The sequence below is a fragment of the Grammomys surdaster genome, unplaced genomic scaffold (assembly GCF_004785775.1).
Source record: "Grammomys surdaster isolate TR1022 unplaced genomic scaffold, NIH_TR_1.0 126059, whole genome shotgun sequence".
NCBI lineage: Eukaryota > Metazoa > Chordata > Mammalia > Rodentia > Muridae > Grammomys > Grammomys surdaster.
The window spans coordinates 2,275,627-2,291,252 of NW_021620869.1; the positions used below are offsets into that span (position 1 = coordinate 2,275,627).

At 51.3% G+C, this 15,626-nt stretch overlaps 1 protein-coding gene across 1 annotated transcript in view; it reads left to right on the plus strand.

The window, feature by feature from the left end:
- Kif1a (kinesin family member 1A) overlaps positions 1-15,626 on the plus strand; it is an 84,170-nt gene that overhangs the window by 16,475 nt on the left and 52,069 nt on the right. Inside the window, exons 2-10 of the mRNA XM_028755315.1 lie at positions 1,825-1,992; positions 7,103-7,179; positions 8,067-8,246; positions 8,868-8,933; positions 9,599-9,777; positions 10,874-10,985; positions 12,082-12,159; positions 12,711-12,776; positions 13,432-13,449. Of these exons, the coding sequence (XP_028611148.1) occupies positions 1,887-1,992; positions 7,103-7,179; positions 8,067-8,246; positions 8,868-8,933; positions 9,599-9,777; positions 10,874-10,985; positions 12,082-12,159; positions 12,711-12,776; positions 13,432-13,449 (882 nt within the window). The 5' untranslated portion in view covers positions 1,825-1,886. The remainder of the gene's footprint in view (positions 1-1,824; positions 1,993-7,102; positions 7,180-8,066; positions 8,247-8,867; positions 8,934-9,598; positions 9,778-10,873; positions 10,986-12,081; positions 12,160-12,710; positions 12,777-13,431; positions 13,450-15,626) is intronic.

Below are 15,626 nucleotides of genomic sequence, written 5' to 3' on the forward strand. Positions count from 1 at the left end.
TAGGCAGGCAGACCAGCCCACTGTGAGCGGCACCACCCCTAGGCAGGTAGTCATGGACTTTATAAGGAAGCAGCTGGATATGAACCTGAGTGAGCCAAGCCAAAAAACAGCATTCTTCCATGGTTTCTGCCTCAGGCTCCCGCCCCAACCTCCCTCAATGATGGACTGTGACCTGAAAGTATCAGGCAAATAAATCCTTTCCTCTCCAATGCTCCTTTTGGTCTGTTTTATCACAGCCACAGAAATAAAACTAGAACAGCCGCCACGAGTAGCTTTATGGCGTATGTAATAGATGGGGGTGGCGTGCGGCCCATTCTTTGTCCTCGTTTTTCCAAAAATCTTATCTTGCCGGATTTCACTGAAAATCCTGTTGGAATATCTGGGTCACAGGAATTGAGCATCTGTGTAACTAAATTTGAGGAGAATGAAAAGCTTATCACATCATCTGTTCTCGTAAACATTTTCTTCCTCTCTAATGATTTCCTATTTCTGGGCTTGGGGTTATTCGATCACAGGGCACAAGGTGTGCTGCTGCATATATGAGGTAGGACGGATGTCCTAGGGGTTTCATGGGCTTGCCTGTGCCCACCATCCTTCCTAGCTAGGATGTCAACACAAGAAAACACTGTCCGCCTGCTCTTCTTGGGTGCCCACGCATAGACTTGGAGAAGGTGGTCTCAAAGAGTGGCTGACACTCTGCCTGGGGTTGCAGGGGCTGGCATGAAGGAGTGAGCTGAAGTCTGGCTCCCACCAGTTTTCTTTCTAGGTGGATTTGTCCTCCTCAGTGGTAGGGAGATCTGCCCCTCTCCTGTAGCCTCTGAAGGAGCTGCTTACTGAGGGTCCATCAAGCCCCAGTTCGCTCTTATATACCGGGTCATTGGTTTCAACCCTGTCCTTTCCACATAGGACTCACCCCCAGCCCAAGGTGAATCACATAACCAGAGAAAGGCAGGACCAGGTCCAGACTGAGATCTGTCCATTTTTAACTCTTGGCCAAGGAACCCTGTAGGTGCTAGGATCTCCACTTTCTTCTTTTTAACTCTGTTTAAAATTTCCATACAACGTATTTGAGTCAGATTCTTTCTCCTTCCCCAGCTCCTCCCAGTGCTCTCCCTATTTCTTTCCACCCAATTCAATATTTTTTCCTTTAGAAACAAACACAGGGTGGGGGGGATGCCCGGGGAGGGCTTCACCTGCTCAGAGAAGAAGGGGAAGGGAAGGGGAGAAAGGGGGAAGGATTATGGGAGGGAGTGGCTGGGAGGGGGCAGTGAGAAGGATGTAAAGTGAATAAGTAAGTAAAAAGATAAAATTAAATTAAAACAAACACATACACACAAACAAACATACACCCAAGTAAACAAAGACAAAAACCAATAACACAGTCTGTTTTGTATTGGCCAACTGTTCTCAGGCATGCAGCCTGCCCTCGTGTGTGGTTGATATAGCCAGTGTTACTCATGCTCAAAATCCATACAAGTTTAACCAAGACACAAATCCCAGAACCGAGAAAGGGAAGTGGGCACAGAGTCCCATTTGTAACCAAGAAACCATTTTCAAATGACAGCTTTTGGAAGAGGGAAGACGGTTTCCTTCACTGGAGGGTCACCTTGTTCTGGTGCTGCTGAGCCCCTTACACTCGGCTTAGCTTTGTGCTGTTAAAATTAGTGCCTTTCTTACCTGTGGCTACCTGCTCCCAGTTCTGGGTCCTGTTGGTTGGTCACCACACTGTCACTGGGGGAGGCTGAAGGGAGTGGAGAAGGGGACAGGCACTCTTGGACGGCCTCTTTGAATGCTACTCCTAATTTGTGTTTCCTTTTCCCACAGCAGGTGACTCTGCCCTCTCTGGGGCAACTGCAGCTGCTGAGCTACCAACCAACTCCGCAGAAATGGCCGGGGCCTCTGTGAAGGTGGCGGTTCGCGTCCGCCCCTTCAACTCCCGGGAAATGAGCCGAGACTCCAAGTGCATCATTCAGATGTCTGGAAGCACCACCAGTAAGTACTGGCTGTAACGGCTACCATCAACTGCTGGTCACATGGGACCATGCCTACGAGCCAGTCCCAAGAGTCAACTTTGCCTCGGTCTGGGAGTTCTGAGATTTCTTCATACACATGGTGTATGGAGGTCCCAGGGGTTACCCTAACATGATCACAGAAGAGGGATTGTGGAAACAGAAACTGTTCTCAGGTTCTGGAAGTCAGACATTCAAAATCAAGGCGAGGGGAGGGTGCTTCCCCTCCATACAGGGGACTATGCCTTCTGCCTCTCCAAGGGTCTGGAGGTTGTTGTCTGGCTGGGCTTGTGGTCACATTGCTTTTACTTCTGCCCACATTGTCACGTGAGACCTCCCCGCTCTCCGTGTCCCCGTGTTCTGGTTGCTTGAGATGGAGTCTCAGACTGTATCTTAAGCTGGGCTACACTGTAGCCCAGGCTGTCCTTGAACTATTACGTCAATCTCATATATTGTAATTCCTGGCTGGCCTGAGACTCAGGCACGTGCCACCATGCCTGGGTGCATCTCTGTGACCTTGGGTGGCCTCTTTACAAGGATTTAAGGCATAACTTAGTCCAGCATGCCTCCACTTTCATCACGGTCTTGACCATCTCGTTTTCAAGCCTGCAGTCTCAGCTACTCAGGAGGCTGAGGCGGGAGGATCACCCGACACTAGCTCAAGCCCAGTTTGGGTACCATAGTGAGGACCTGTCAAAGAACAAAAGATGCAGTCTCCAGATAAGACCACACCCTGAGGTTTTAGAAATATGAATTGGGGGGCGGGGTGGGAGTACAAGCCAACAGTACTTAACTCTGGTTGTAGCCTTAGGGTTCCAGCTCCCCACTTTGTTCTTTGCTTTGTTTATCCTTTGGTCATGTCAGACTCAGACAAGTGGGAGGTGTGGTCTCATCTAGGGAAGTATGAAGCAGTAAACCAGGGGACAGCCCTCGCATAAGGCCAGGGACATAGACCTGCTTCCAAAGGTCCCATAGGCAGCAGGATTTGATTTGAGGGTGGAACAGTCTCTGAAGCACTTGTCTGCTCATTATTTTATGGGGGAAGATTTCTTAATGAGATGTGATTGATAGGCAGAGAGATGGTTAGATCACAGTCGGAGGCTCCCTGGATTTTCCAGATCTGACAACCACACCCAGGCTGAGAACAGTACTCAGCAGGGCCATCTGCCTCTGCAGTCCCTCCATTTCTCCACTAGGGGAGCTGTTAGTCTTGCTTCTGATTCCCTAGGTTGGCTGCACTCACTTTGGGGTCCTCTGCAAATGGCCCAGTGTTTGAATGGACTTTGCTGATGACAGTCCACCTTAAAAAGCTTAAGTTTTAGGGTAAGAACCAGTCATCCTCTCTATTCAGGGTTATCTGGGCTTGGTGGTCATGTGAGCCTGAGTCTCATGTGGGTTCTATCCACTGTCTTCCACAAGCTTCTGCTGCTATAAACTGTACCCAGTGGTTGGCACCAACAGCTGCCTACCTATGTGGTCCCTCCTCAGGGTGTCAGATGATGACAGGACTCACCGTGTTTAGCACCCGTGCAAATACCCGTGCCATCATTTCCTAGCTCACCGGTGGCTGCTGGGGTTGAAGGTCTCAGATGTGTCTGTTTCTGTTTCCTTGGGTGGTCCCTGGGCCTACTGAGGGAGGGGAGGACTTTGGGACCACTGTGAGTGCCCCAGGTGCCTTTCATTATTCTGTAATTGTCATCTGGATCAATAACGCTGTTTGCCTGAACATTCCAGAGATAGCAGTCACATCTGTCAGTCTGTCGCTGACACAGCCAGCCTGGGCCAATCAGTGGCGTTTGTGGGATTTATTTATGCTCCGTTTCCTCACTATACAATGGAGCAGGTTACACCTCTTGGGTTTTGCTCTCCTTAAGTCATACTTTATACTCAGAGGACACAGAGACGGTGTGGGCTCTGGGTCAGTCATGTCCCTCTGCAGGGACTCAGGGCAAGCTGATGACAAGATGATTTTAAAGAATCATTCCAAGATGTGCCCTGAGCTGAATTCCAGGAGGGCTAAGGATAAGGAGCTAGGGAGGGGGGGACTCCACTGTACTCTTGGCTTACTTGCTTCCGACCTTGGTGGGTCATCTCTTTAGGCCTCAGCTTCCCAACCTATGCAAAGGAGTAATCGATGCTGGCTAGTCCCCACAGTCCCAATCCAGGTCACTTCTGAACCTCTAGCCACACAGAGAAACCTCTGGGGTCAGGAGGCCACTGGATCTGCTCAGCACACACACCTCTCTCTCTGCTGTGTTCCTGTTTGCAGGAGGACATTCTGATTCTGAGAAAAGTGCCCAATTAATTTCTTTCTCTCTGCCACTCTGCACACTGCCCCCACCTCCGCTTTTGTCCTCCTCACCGGGTGGCCACCCCTGTGCAAGCCCCACAGACCTTGTATTGTGCAACTTCTTTTGGAAAAGCCTGGCTCCCAGGGGCCCAGCCCTGGTAAGGGGTTGAAGGGATGGAGCCTTTAATGGGCTGGTTCAGGGCTCTGGCTTCCAGGCCTGCATGGCCCCATTTCAACCCCCTCCTGGTTCCACAGGACAGCCAGTTGCTTTCTGTCCTAATGGGCTCTGCTTCTATGAGAAACAGACTGTTGGGGGAAGGGTTGTTGGCACAAAACAGGCCTCTGCAGATTGGGCTGGGGGCTGTGGTTGAACAGCCAGGCCTGGTGCACTCTGGGATCCAGGCCTTCTGGACTATGTGAACGGTCAGGAATCTTTTCCCGCTCAGAAGTTTAGGCCCCATTTGTAATGAACAAAGGCATTTCCATCAACACATACTGCAGGATCGAGGAGACAGGTTGTGGGGAGCAGGAGCAAACAGGGTGCAAGCCCAGAGTTCTATGCTTGGTGGGATTATAGCTTGAAATTAAGATCCCCCCTATTAATTGCCTGCTACCCCATCTGCACTGAGCTTGCATCCCTCCTATGTCCTGGGAGGGTCTTACTTCAGGAAGCTTAGGATCCATATGGGGTGTGAGGATGAAGACTCCAATACCAGGACCCCATCAGAGTCGGGGAGGATGGGGAGGTTGGAGCATTGAGTTCAGAGCTCAGGCCTGCCCAGGAGTGGGGATGGGGCCAGGGCAGGAATTTGGGATTACATAGAGGACCAGTACAGGGATAAGGGAACAGAGCGAACAGAGGGTAGGGCAATGGTGTTGTAAACAAGGGGATCTGGCCTCCTTCTCAGGGTCTCAGAGGCCCAGTTCAGGCTGCACTGAAGAAGGTACCACAGTTGCTTCCATGGCACCGGCCTCATCTGTGCTTCGGTTCTGGGTGTGTTGAAGCCACTCTTCCTGTCACAGAAGGGTCAGCTTGCTCTCCTGTCTCCTCAAGGCAGTCATGGTAGGGCATGAATGACCAGTCGTGTTCTCTCACTGGCCTTCCAAAGGTCCTAGGCTTGGGAGAACTCCAGTCTAGAGGCCTAGGTAGGGTCTGAGGAGAGATGGCTTCCAGTGATGCTTGACCCAGATGCTTGCCCAGAGCCTTGGGAGCCATTGAGTTTGTTACAGTGGCAGAGGATTGCATGACCATAGGGTGTTCGGCTTCCCAGGGCTGCCGTAACAAATTGTGGAAGAGCAGTTTAACTCCAGGAATGTACAATGCAGCCACTCTGCAGGCTGAAGTCCAAGTGTAGTCTGGATTGAAACCCCCTGAGACTCAGAGAGAGGATCTTCCCCAGGCCCCCCCGCTGAGGTCATGGAGTGCTGGTGGCTTTGGTGTTACAGAGGTCTCGCCCTGCTTCCCACCTTTAGCGTTACAGGATGCAATGTCCTCCCTCCATGTATGTGTCTCCAAATTTTCTCCTTTTGTAAGGACAGGAGTCATACTAGAACAGGGTCCACTCTGATGACATCACTTTAATAAATACTATTTGCAATGACTCCCATCTCCTGGAAAAGTCACCTTGACATAACAGGACGCTCACTTTGAAGTCGGTACAGGTTTTGGAGGACAGTTCAGTCATCACTCAGACAAGGTGTCTTGTCCCTCTCCATATATCAGGAAGTCACCTTGGATGCAGGCTAGTGGGGTGTGCCAGGATATTCTAAGGGCAATATTGTGATTCTCACTAAGGAAAACTGTTCCTGAGTTGACAGAGTCCTGGGGGATGGGAAGCTTTGCTTTCCAGACTTGATGGTGACTATGATTGGCCTATGTCCCTTATGGATGTGAGAATCCAGGGCAGGGTGTGCATTTGGCCTGGTATCCTCAAGTCTGCATCAACACAGGGCTTATGTTTCTGACAGTCTAGCGAACACAGCCCTAGGGTATGGAAACCAAGTCCATGACCACTGAGCACAGGCAAGGCCTGTTTAGAATGGAAAGTTGTAGGCTTTGTGTAGGTAATGCAGGCCTCCTGGGCTACTGGGGCTCTCTCCCGGGAATCTTCAAGTCCTAGATGTGGGCAACATGTTAGGGCTCACTCAGAATTTGTCCCTGACTGTGGAACTAAGATGCTGCTTCAGCCATCTAGGTCCCTGGGGTTGGGCTGGGGCCTCTGTGAGGAGGGATGAGGAAGCAGACACTATGATACCTCAAGAGGAGAAAGTCAGGGGGTCAGTGGCTCATGAGCTTGGGTTGTAACAACAAGGATAGAAGACACTCACTGTCTGGCAACAGGAGAGGAAAAGATTGTGATGTGCTTGGCAAGGAGTACAGTCCTTGGAGGGCAGAGCACATGCCCCCCACAAATGTACAGATGAACTCTGCAGGCACGAGAGGGCCTGCAGGAGATAGGACTTGGAATGTCACAGGGTGCCCTAGTCTTTAACTACTTTGAAGGTACAAGTGTGCCAGGCAGGGCAGGTAGACCAGTAGGCTGTAGAACTCTGAACAAGGAGAGCTGGAGTCTGCAGTATGATTGTCACTAGAAAACAAGTGTGGCCTAGTGGAGCCCTCTGGCATCTGTGAGTCCATCCCAAAGAGGGGCAAAGACTCCTGTGTGCCTGCAAGCAAGTCTCTGGTCCCATCTAGTTTGCAGGCCTGGCTTGCCTGGGACCCTTTGAGGATTAGGGTGTGGTCCAGATGATTGGGATTTCATTGCATAGAATTAACCAGCTTTATTATCTGTGTCACTTGCAGCCATTGTCAACCCCAAACAGCCCAAGGAGACACCCAAGAGCTTCAGCTTCGATTACTCCTACTGGTCACATACCTCGGTAAGCTGTGTCTGTGGAGAGGCAGGCTGGTGTTGTGAAAAATAGCCCAGCCCTGGTCTCGAGAGCTCCTTAAGCCGCATGTTCCCCCATAAATGGGCTGAAGACTCTACCCTCTTCACCTGGAGGGTTACTCTGAGTTGATCACTAACCTATAAGAACCAGATCCTTTTGCTCACAGCTGTGACCATTCACTGTGTCCCCACCCCCCGACAATCCCATCCCGAACTCAGGAATCCCAGTGCTGAGCCCTATGTGTAAGTTCCAGCATCCCAAAAGCTGAGAGATGTGGACTCTGGGGTCCTCCCTCCCCAGCCTCCACATCCAGTCCACAGCAAGCCCTCCCCATGTTCCACTTCTCCCTGGATCCTTCTGGAAACATGCATTCCATTCTCTCAATCTCCCTGGCCTTTGCCTCTCTGAATGTGGTCCCAGAATTCCCCAGTACTACTCCCTGTTCAGTCCTTCCTCACAGTTAAGCCCTTTGGCTCGACCATGCTGTTTCTCTGCCTGGGGACTCCTCTGCCCTCAGGATAATGTCCTGATGCCATAGGCCATCCCAAAGGTCCCTTGACTCCTGAGCCCTGCCTCCTTTTAATTCTAGTTATTGCTAAACCTGTCACTGTCACGTGAATCGCTGAGTTCAGCTCTTACCTCTGGGTCTTCACCCATACTGCTCACTCTGCTATGACCTCTTTGCCCTGTCCCCATCCACTACCCAGCCACCCTCTGTCTCTCATTTGTGACTCAGAGGACCTCCCAGGAAGCTACCCCCAGTCAGGATTAGTACATACCTTTCACCTCAGGGCCCTGTCCCAATTTGGGCTCTGAGGACTCAGGCACGGTTTCAGAGCCCATAGCCTCCTAAGCTGCGTCTCTTCTCTCTGCAGCCCGAGGACATCAATTATGCCTCTCAGAAGCAGGTCTACAGGGACATTGGGGAAGAGATGCTACAGCACGCCTTTGAGGGCTACAATGTGTGCATCTTTGCCTACGGGCAGACGGGGGCCGGCAAGTCCTACACCATGATGGGGAAACAAGAGAAGGATCAGCAAGGCATCATCCCACAGGCATGGCTGGGGCCTAGGAAGGAGAGCGGGAGGTGGCCTGAGAGGAGGAAGGGGTAGTACAGGAGGGAGGTAGAATGGCCTGGGATGGGCTGTGGGAGGTGGCCAGCCTTTGAAGGTACCTAATGGGGGCATATGCACAAGATAAGGCACTGGCTGGACAGATGTTCTCTGTGGGGGCTGTGAGGACTGGGGGGGGGCAGATGGCTGGTGGCCTAAGGTGTGACCACATTCTTAAGATACAGATGGCTCCTCAGAAGGGACTAAAAACCTGACCTTTCCCAGCCCTTGTCTCCTCCCAGTAGGAGATCTCAGCACTTGTCCTGGTCAGAGATGGAAGAATGCTGGATCATTGGAGGAATGGTGGCCCTGCCCTCTATGCAGATGAGGACAGGGTTGCACACAGATAGTCTAAGGAAGGGTAGATACTAACCAGGGAGCACTAGAGTAAGAAGACTGGATGCTTAGAATCAGGCCTTTCATTGGAATGTGCATTTTGGAGGTACCAGGGGCCTCTGGCCACGAAGCACCCTGCCTGGGTACAAGGTGCCCACAGCATCATGAGAGACAGGGCTCTAGGTCACCAGCTCTCATCAGCTAACGTGTTTTCCTCCATCTTTGAAGCTTTGTGAAGACCTCTTCTCTCGAATCAATGACACGACCAATGACAACATGTCCTACTCGGTGGAGGTAGGACACCCTTCATGCCTACCGTTTATCAGTGTAGATCTGGGGAGTTCAAGGTGTAGTTGGCAATGCTCTTCTGACCTAAAATGAACATCTATTCCTGTCACTCATCCACACGATGACTGGATGCATCCCCACATGGAACTTGGTGACTCAGAGCTCAGGGGTGATGGGAGGTTGACCCCTGGCAGGTGTTTATGCCATAGCTCCTTATTCTACCTGGTACAGGGGCAGACACCACAGAGCCACAAAGCCCGGGCTATGCTGTGGCTGAGGTAACCACAGGGCCTTATGCTATGTGGCTAGGCTCAAGATGGCTCTCAGTGGGAGAGGACTGGTCGGATAGAAGCAGGCTGATTCTGGCTGAGTGTCCTTTGTGTGCTCTGCTCATCAGGCAGCCGCTGTCCTGCCTTGGGGTCCCTGAGGGTGTAGCTCCATCCTGTAGGTCAGTTACACGGAGGGAGGGCTGGACAGCTGGAGGTGGGATGACACCTACACTCACACAGAGGCTACAGGCTGAATTCCCTTTGTGCCCTACCCAGAAATCAACTCTCTGTTCTGCCACAGAATCCAGCCACAGGGCTCTGACCATGTAGCCCTGCCTCACTTTGGGGATCCTGACAGCACAGCTCAGCCTTACTTGGGGTCTTGATGGTGTTGCTCTGCAGGTCAGCTACATGGAGATTTACTGTGAGCGAGTCCGAGACCTCCTGAACCCCAAGAACAAAGGCAACCTGCGTGTGAGGGAGCACCCTCTGCTGGGGCCTTATGTAGAAGACCTCTCCAAGCTGGCGGTAACCTCCTACAATGACATCCAGGACCTCATGGACTCAGGGAACAAGGCCAGGTATGAGGGAAGACTTGTCCTTCTTGGCCACACTCTTTCCTCTGGTCTGGTCCTAGCAGAACTACTGGCTTCACCTCATGATAAGTCAGTATGGTGGCTCCCAAGAAGATAAAGGACCTCATGTGGCCAGCCACTGAGGACACATAGCCTGAGAGAGGTGTTGGCTCCTTCCTGCATGAGGGCTGCTCCTGGGCTGAGCGTATGGGCTGTGTGGCTCTGTCACCTTCAGCAACGGGGCTCTGACATCAATACCAATAGCTCTGAGGCAGTTTCTGTGCTCAAGGGCAGCTATTCTGTCAAGCCTAGGTCTAGAAACTATGAGGGTTATCATGGTGACCATAAGCAATCTACTCCCTTTAGCCTGGGACACTGGTTGCCATGATGGTTCTGCTGACTGACACACATTGGTTGCTCCAGGTTGCTTAGGTGACTGCCTTCAGCTCCTGAGGGTGTATGTGTGTGTCCAGAACTACCCCTAATAGTCCTTCAGGGTTGTTTATAATAATGCCCCTCAGTGTATGTAAGACTGTGACCTTTGCACACCAGAGGTGGGTTCTGAGCTTTTGCTGTGAACTCCATCTTGGGAGATTCTATGGGTTCTTGGCAGGTTGGGACAGTGTTGGGACCAACCCCTACCTGTCTCTGGCAGCCTCGGGCTCTTTACCCTGAAGAGCCACATGGTTGGCCCTTGTTACCTTCTGTGGGCTTTGGCAACTGGGGACATGGCACGCTTTTGGGGTTCCCCAGAGTGGCTGGAGGAACACTGAGATGGGTGATGGATACTTACCCCTTCCAAGGGGTGTCCCCACATCAAGGTCTGGGAGGACTTCTGTCCAGTTGAGTGGCATTGATTCTCAGTAGCAGGAAGCATCTGAGACACTGTACCCCCAATATACACGACAGCATTTGAGGGTTGAGCATCTCCATAACTGAGTAACAGGTGGGAACTAGGCCTGAGTTCTGGCAGTCAGTGTGGCCACACCCAGGTTGAGGAGTGAGTTCCAGTGACCTAGGTGAACACACTGTACCTCTGGTAATGCTCATGCCTGACCCTTGAGTAAGGGACAGATAACCTGAGGCAGCTTTCTGCTCCTAGGACTGTGGCAGCCACAAACATGAATGAGACCAGCAGCCGTTCTCACGCTGTCTTCAACATCATCTTCACCCAGAAGCGCCATGATGCAGAGACCAACATCACCACAGAGAAGGTGAGTGTGTGGAGTGGTTTGGGGGCAGGTTCCACCTAGTGTGGTAACTGTAGCTGAGCCAGGGGTGGAAGGTTACAGTGGTGTTTATGAGCCCCTGATACTGGCTAGCAGGCCAGAGTCTCTCACTCTCCCTGGAGAGATGGGGGTCCACACTGGGAACAGGACATGTGGGGGGCAGTGTCTTAAGCAGAGTACCTGTGCTGAGGGAGCACAGCCCTGGCATTCCTCACTCCAGATACCCCTCCTACAAATGAGGCTTTGGCATACTCAGTGGATCAGAACATGGTCTGGGTGTTGTTTCCTGGAGTCTTTATCTTAATTATTCAATCTGTGGGCTTCTGGAAGGATACCAGAGTTGTTTGGAGCATCTTGTCAAACTCTATGTCCTGAAGGTCCTCCTGTACATTCTCTCAATCTCCTAGGGAAAGAGCTCTGTAGAGGAGCCAAGTAGGGTCCACCTCAGTCTCTGATAGTGTTGGGGACACCTGGGGCTCAGTGTGGTGCTCCCAACTATGGTCCCATGAAGTAGTAAGAACCTCAAAAAGGCAGAGAAGTCTAGGGACACTTGAGAGGACAAGATTTCACTGCCAGGGTTTCTATGAGATGGTCCCTCTTGTCCAATATCTGGTCAGGAGAGGCTGTGCCTTCCTGGGGTCATGTGACTGACTACTTCTCCACAGGGAGCCTGGCCAGGGCCCTGGGAGGCAGCTAAGCAACAGTTAAGGCCTTTTGTGGATCTGGGTTCAAATTCAACCACAGATGACTAGAGACAACTGTGAAAATGGATGATGACACCTAATTGAGTCAACCTCCTATATTGCTGTATAGAACTTCAGGCCCAAGGAGGCAGGGCCATGGGCCGTGTGCACAGCTTCAGAAGAGGTGCCTAACTGAGATAGAACATCAGAAAAGCTGTGGACAGAGATGAAGACGGAAACTAGGGCTGTCAACGATGGGAGGATGCCAGGGAAGGGGTGTAGCCATAGCTCCTCAAGTAGCTCATCAGACTGTCCCCAGAGGGGCAAGATGGCCCTGCAGCAGCCTCACCTCAGGGGCCTGCAGCAGGAGATTGTATCTGACGCATCTATCATTTCAGGTGAGCAAAATCAGCCTGGTGGACCTGGCGGGCAGTGAGCGAGCCGACTCCACGGGAGCCAAGGGCACACGACTCAAGGTATAGTCAGACTGTCACAGCCAGAAAGAGCAGTGAGGCCCAGAGGCCCAGAGGCCCAGAGGCCCAGTGTCCAAGCACGTCCTGCTCCAGGGAGGGCTGGACAGGAAGTCTGTTTGGGGAGCAAGGTTGGGATACTTTCAATACTTTCTGCTTCCCACCCCAGAGGAGACAGACTGTGGGATGGCAATGGGCTGAGCTGGCTACCCTGTGTCCTGAGGGCATAGCCTCTCTGGAAACAGTCTAGCATGTCGGGAAGGAGTGCCTTTTTTGCTTTGCTGAGTGTCCCCCACCTTTGACTCACGTTGTACTCTGTTGATTGGGAAGGGCCTCCTTAACGTACTGTGTAGGACCTATGGGAAGTTAATGAGGGTGCCGGTGGGGCTCTGACCAACTGCTTGCCCCAGTGTCCTCTATGCTTAGTGACCTCAGAGATCAGCTTCAGGGCCTAGAGCCTCAGCCCCATGCCACACAGATCAATCCCCAGGAGATCACATTAGATCAATAGGCTCCAGGTGCCACCCACCGTCCTGACCACCTTTCTCTATACACAGGAGGGGGCCAACATCAACAAGTCTTTGACCACCCTGGGAAAGGTCATCTCTGCTCTGGCTGAAATGGTGAGCTGGCTCCAGGCTTCTGGAACTAAATTGGTGGGATGAATTAGAGAGTGTAACCCTCACCTGCCCTCAGGGGAAGCTGGGCATCTTCCACACATGTTCTAGGCTCTATTTTTAAAGAGGTAGCTGGGGCTCAAGGGGGAGCCCAAGGATGGGGAAAATGCCGTAAAGCTGAAAATGTGACACTGGTCCTTGTTAGAACGTCCTCACCTATAAACCAGGGATGATATGCCCCCTTCATCACCTTGTGGATGGGTTAGCTCTGACCGAGGTTGGTCTGGTACAGGCCGTCCTCTAGAGGGAGCCCACAGTCCTTGGAGGTGAAGAGCTGAGTTTGGCATGCCCTACAATGTCTACTCACCCTGACACCCAGGGAAGGATTCTAGAGACTTTATCCTATTCTGGAATTCTTAAGAGGACATAAATATTACTGTGAGATACCAGCCTGAGTGGTCACACTCTTATTTGATTTACTTGTCATGACCAGCCTAGGGTGGTCAGCTGAGTCTGGGGAGCAAATGACAGATGCCTGGCATGTACTGAGGCTTCTGTCTACAATTAGTCCCTCTAGCGAGCCTGTCCTCTCTGCCCGCTCTACTCTCGGGCCTTAGCCTTGTTCCAGGTTCTTACACTTGTTCTATCCTTTCTTTTTCAGGACTCTGGACCCAATAAGGTAAGTTGGATTCTTTAGCTTGAAGGGGGAGTGGTTGGAAGTGGGGTGCCCTTGACCCTGCCCACTATTGTACCAGTCTCAACAGTAAAGCCCACACCTCATTCATTCACTTAATGAAGAAACAGTGAATGCATGCGCTTCGGAGCTGGGACCCGGGCTAGCAGCCAGGTCTTGGGGTGAACAACACAAATCTGGCTCCACAGCCGAGAGAGGCACAACAAACAGAAACCTGAAAATGTAATTACACATTGGGGTGAATTCATGACACAGGAGAAAAATATGGCCTTCAGTGGTGGCCCCAAAGCGAAATTCTTTAATCTGGATGGATAGAAAGCTTTATAGAGAAACGTGACCTCAGGCAGAAGACCTAAGGTCTGGCAAGGAGCCAGCCGGGCAAGTGGGTTTGGCATGGAGTTGGAAGGGCTGGTGTGAGCTGCTGAGGTGGTGAAAGGCTGGTGTGTGCAGGGAAGTGTGGGAGACACTGAGGGACAGTAAGTGAGGAAACAGGTGAAGTGTGTCGAATTATGTGAGCAAGTTCGTGAGAAGGTAGGTAGGAGCTGTGTCTGGGAAACACAAGGAGCTGTGTAGGCAACTGCAAAATACTACACGACAGACTACAAGGAAGCATGAGGAAGTGAGAGCGGATGAGGCTTCTGCTGGGTGGAGAGATACAGAAAGCGGTGAGGAACTGTCTGGAGATTTGTTTGAGGAACTATGAGAAACCTTGCAGGGAAAGCCCGAGAGAAACTATCTATGAGGGAGTGTGAGGCATTATGAGAAGACAAGAAGGAATTGGGAAATGTGGGGAGCTCCGTGACAGTTGTGTGAGGCGTCATCAGGAGCATGGATTTATGTGGGACTATGAGAGGTCTATGGGCAGTTTTGAAACAGAGTAAGAGTTTTAAAGAAACAGAAAAGAGGCACGTGCATTGCTTATTCCTTTCTTGTTGCTGTGACAAAATCCCCAACATCAACTTGAAAAAGGAAGGGAGCTGGAGAAACGGCTTGGAACATGAGGTGCTCGTCACTGACCACAACCACCTGAGTTTGATCCCTGGAACCTATGTGCTGAAAGGCAGCCACCTCCCATTAAGTTGTCTTCTGACTGCCACATGTGTGTGCACATGAATGAATGAATGAATGAATGAATGAATGAATGGTTTTAAATGGAGAGAGGAAGGGTTGATTTTTGGCTCACAAATTGAGGATATGGTCCATGGTGGTGGGAAGAGATGGTGGTAGGAACTTGGGAAGCAGAGGGAAATGACCACTGCAGCTCAGAGGTCTCCCTTTCGTTCAGTCCAGGACCCCAGCCCTGGGAGTGGAATGGAGTCACTCACGTTTATGTCCGGCTTTAACTCAGCTAGAAACTCCGTCACAGACATGCCCCAGGTGTCTTCTAGGTGACTCTAGGTTCCTTTCACGTTGACGGTATTAATGGTCATGCTGTGAAACACTGAGGACCCAAGAGGTGAACTTTGTGAGAAGCCAGGAAAGGGCGTGAGGACCTCCTGAGGAAGTGTGCCCAGGGCTTGTGTGAAGAATTCTGGGCAAGTTAATTATGTGGGCAACTGGATGAGCAATGGGAGCCACGGAGAAATCTGTGAGGGAACTTTTGAGAATCTGTGTGGGGAAACTATGTAAGAAACTATATAAAGAATTGTTTGAGGAACTAAGAAGAATTTGGAGAAAATATGAACAGTGGAACTTCGGTGGGGAGGGAAATGTTACTGATTGCATAATCGCGGTGTCTAGGATTGAGGATGTAGTGTGTAAATGGTGTGTGTGGTGTTTGTGTGTGTACGTATAGTGTGTGTGAAGTGTGTGTGTCTGCGTGTGGTGCGTGTGCATGTGGTGTGCATGGTGTATGTGGTATTTGAGTATGTGATGTGTGCGTGTGGTGTGCATGTAGTGTGTGTGGATGTGGTGTGCATGTAGTATATGTGTTTGTGTGTTGTGTTTGTGTGTGTAGTGTGCATGAAGTGTGTGTATGCTGGTCGTGTGTGTGGTATGGCGTGTGTGATACATGTGCATGTGGTGTGCATGGTGTGTGGTGTGTGTGTGTGTGTGTGTGAGAAAGAGAGAGAGAGAGAGAGAGAGAGAGAGCGGGAAAGAGAGGGAGAGAGAGGGAGAGAGAGAGGGGGAGACTTATGGACACTGTGAAGACTGCATGGGAT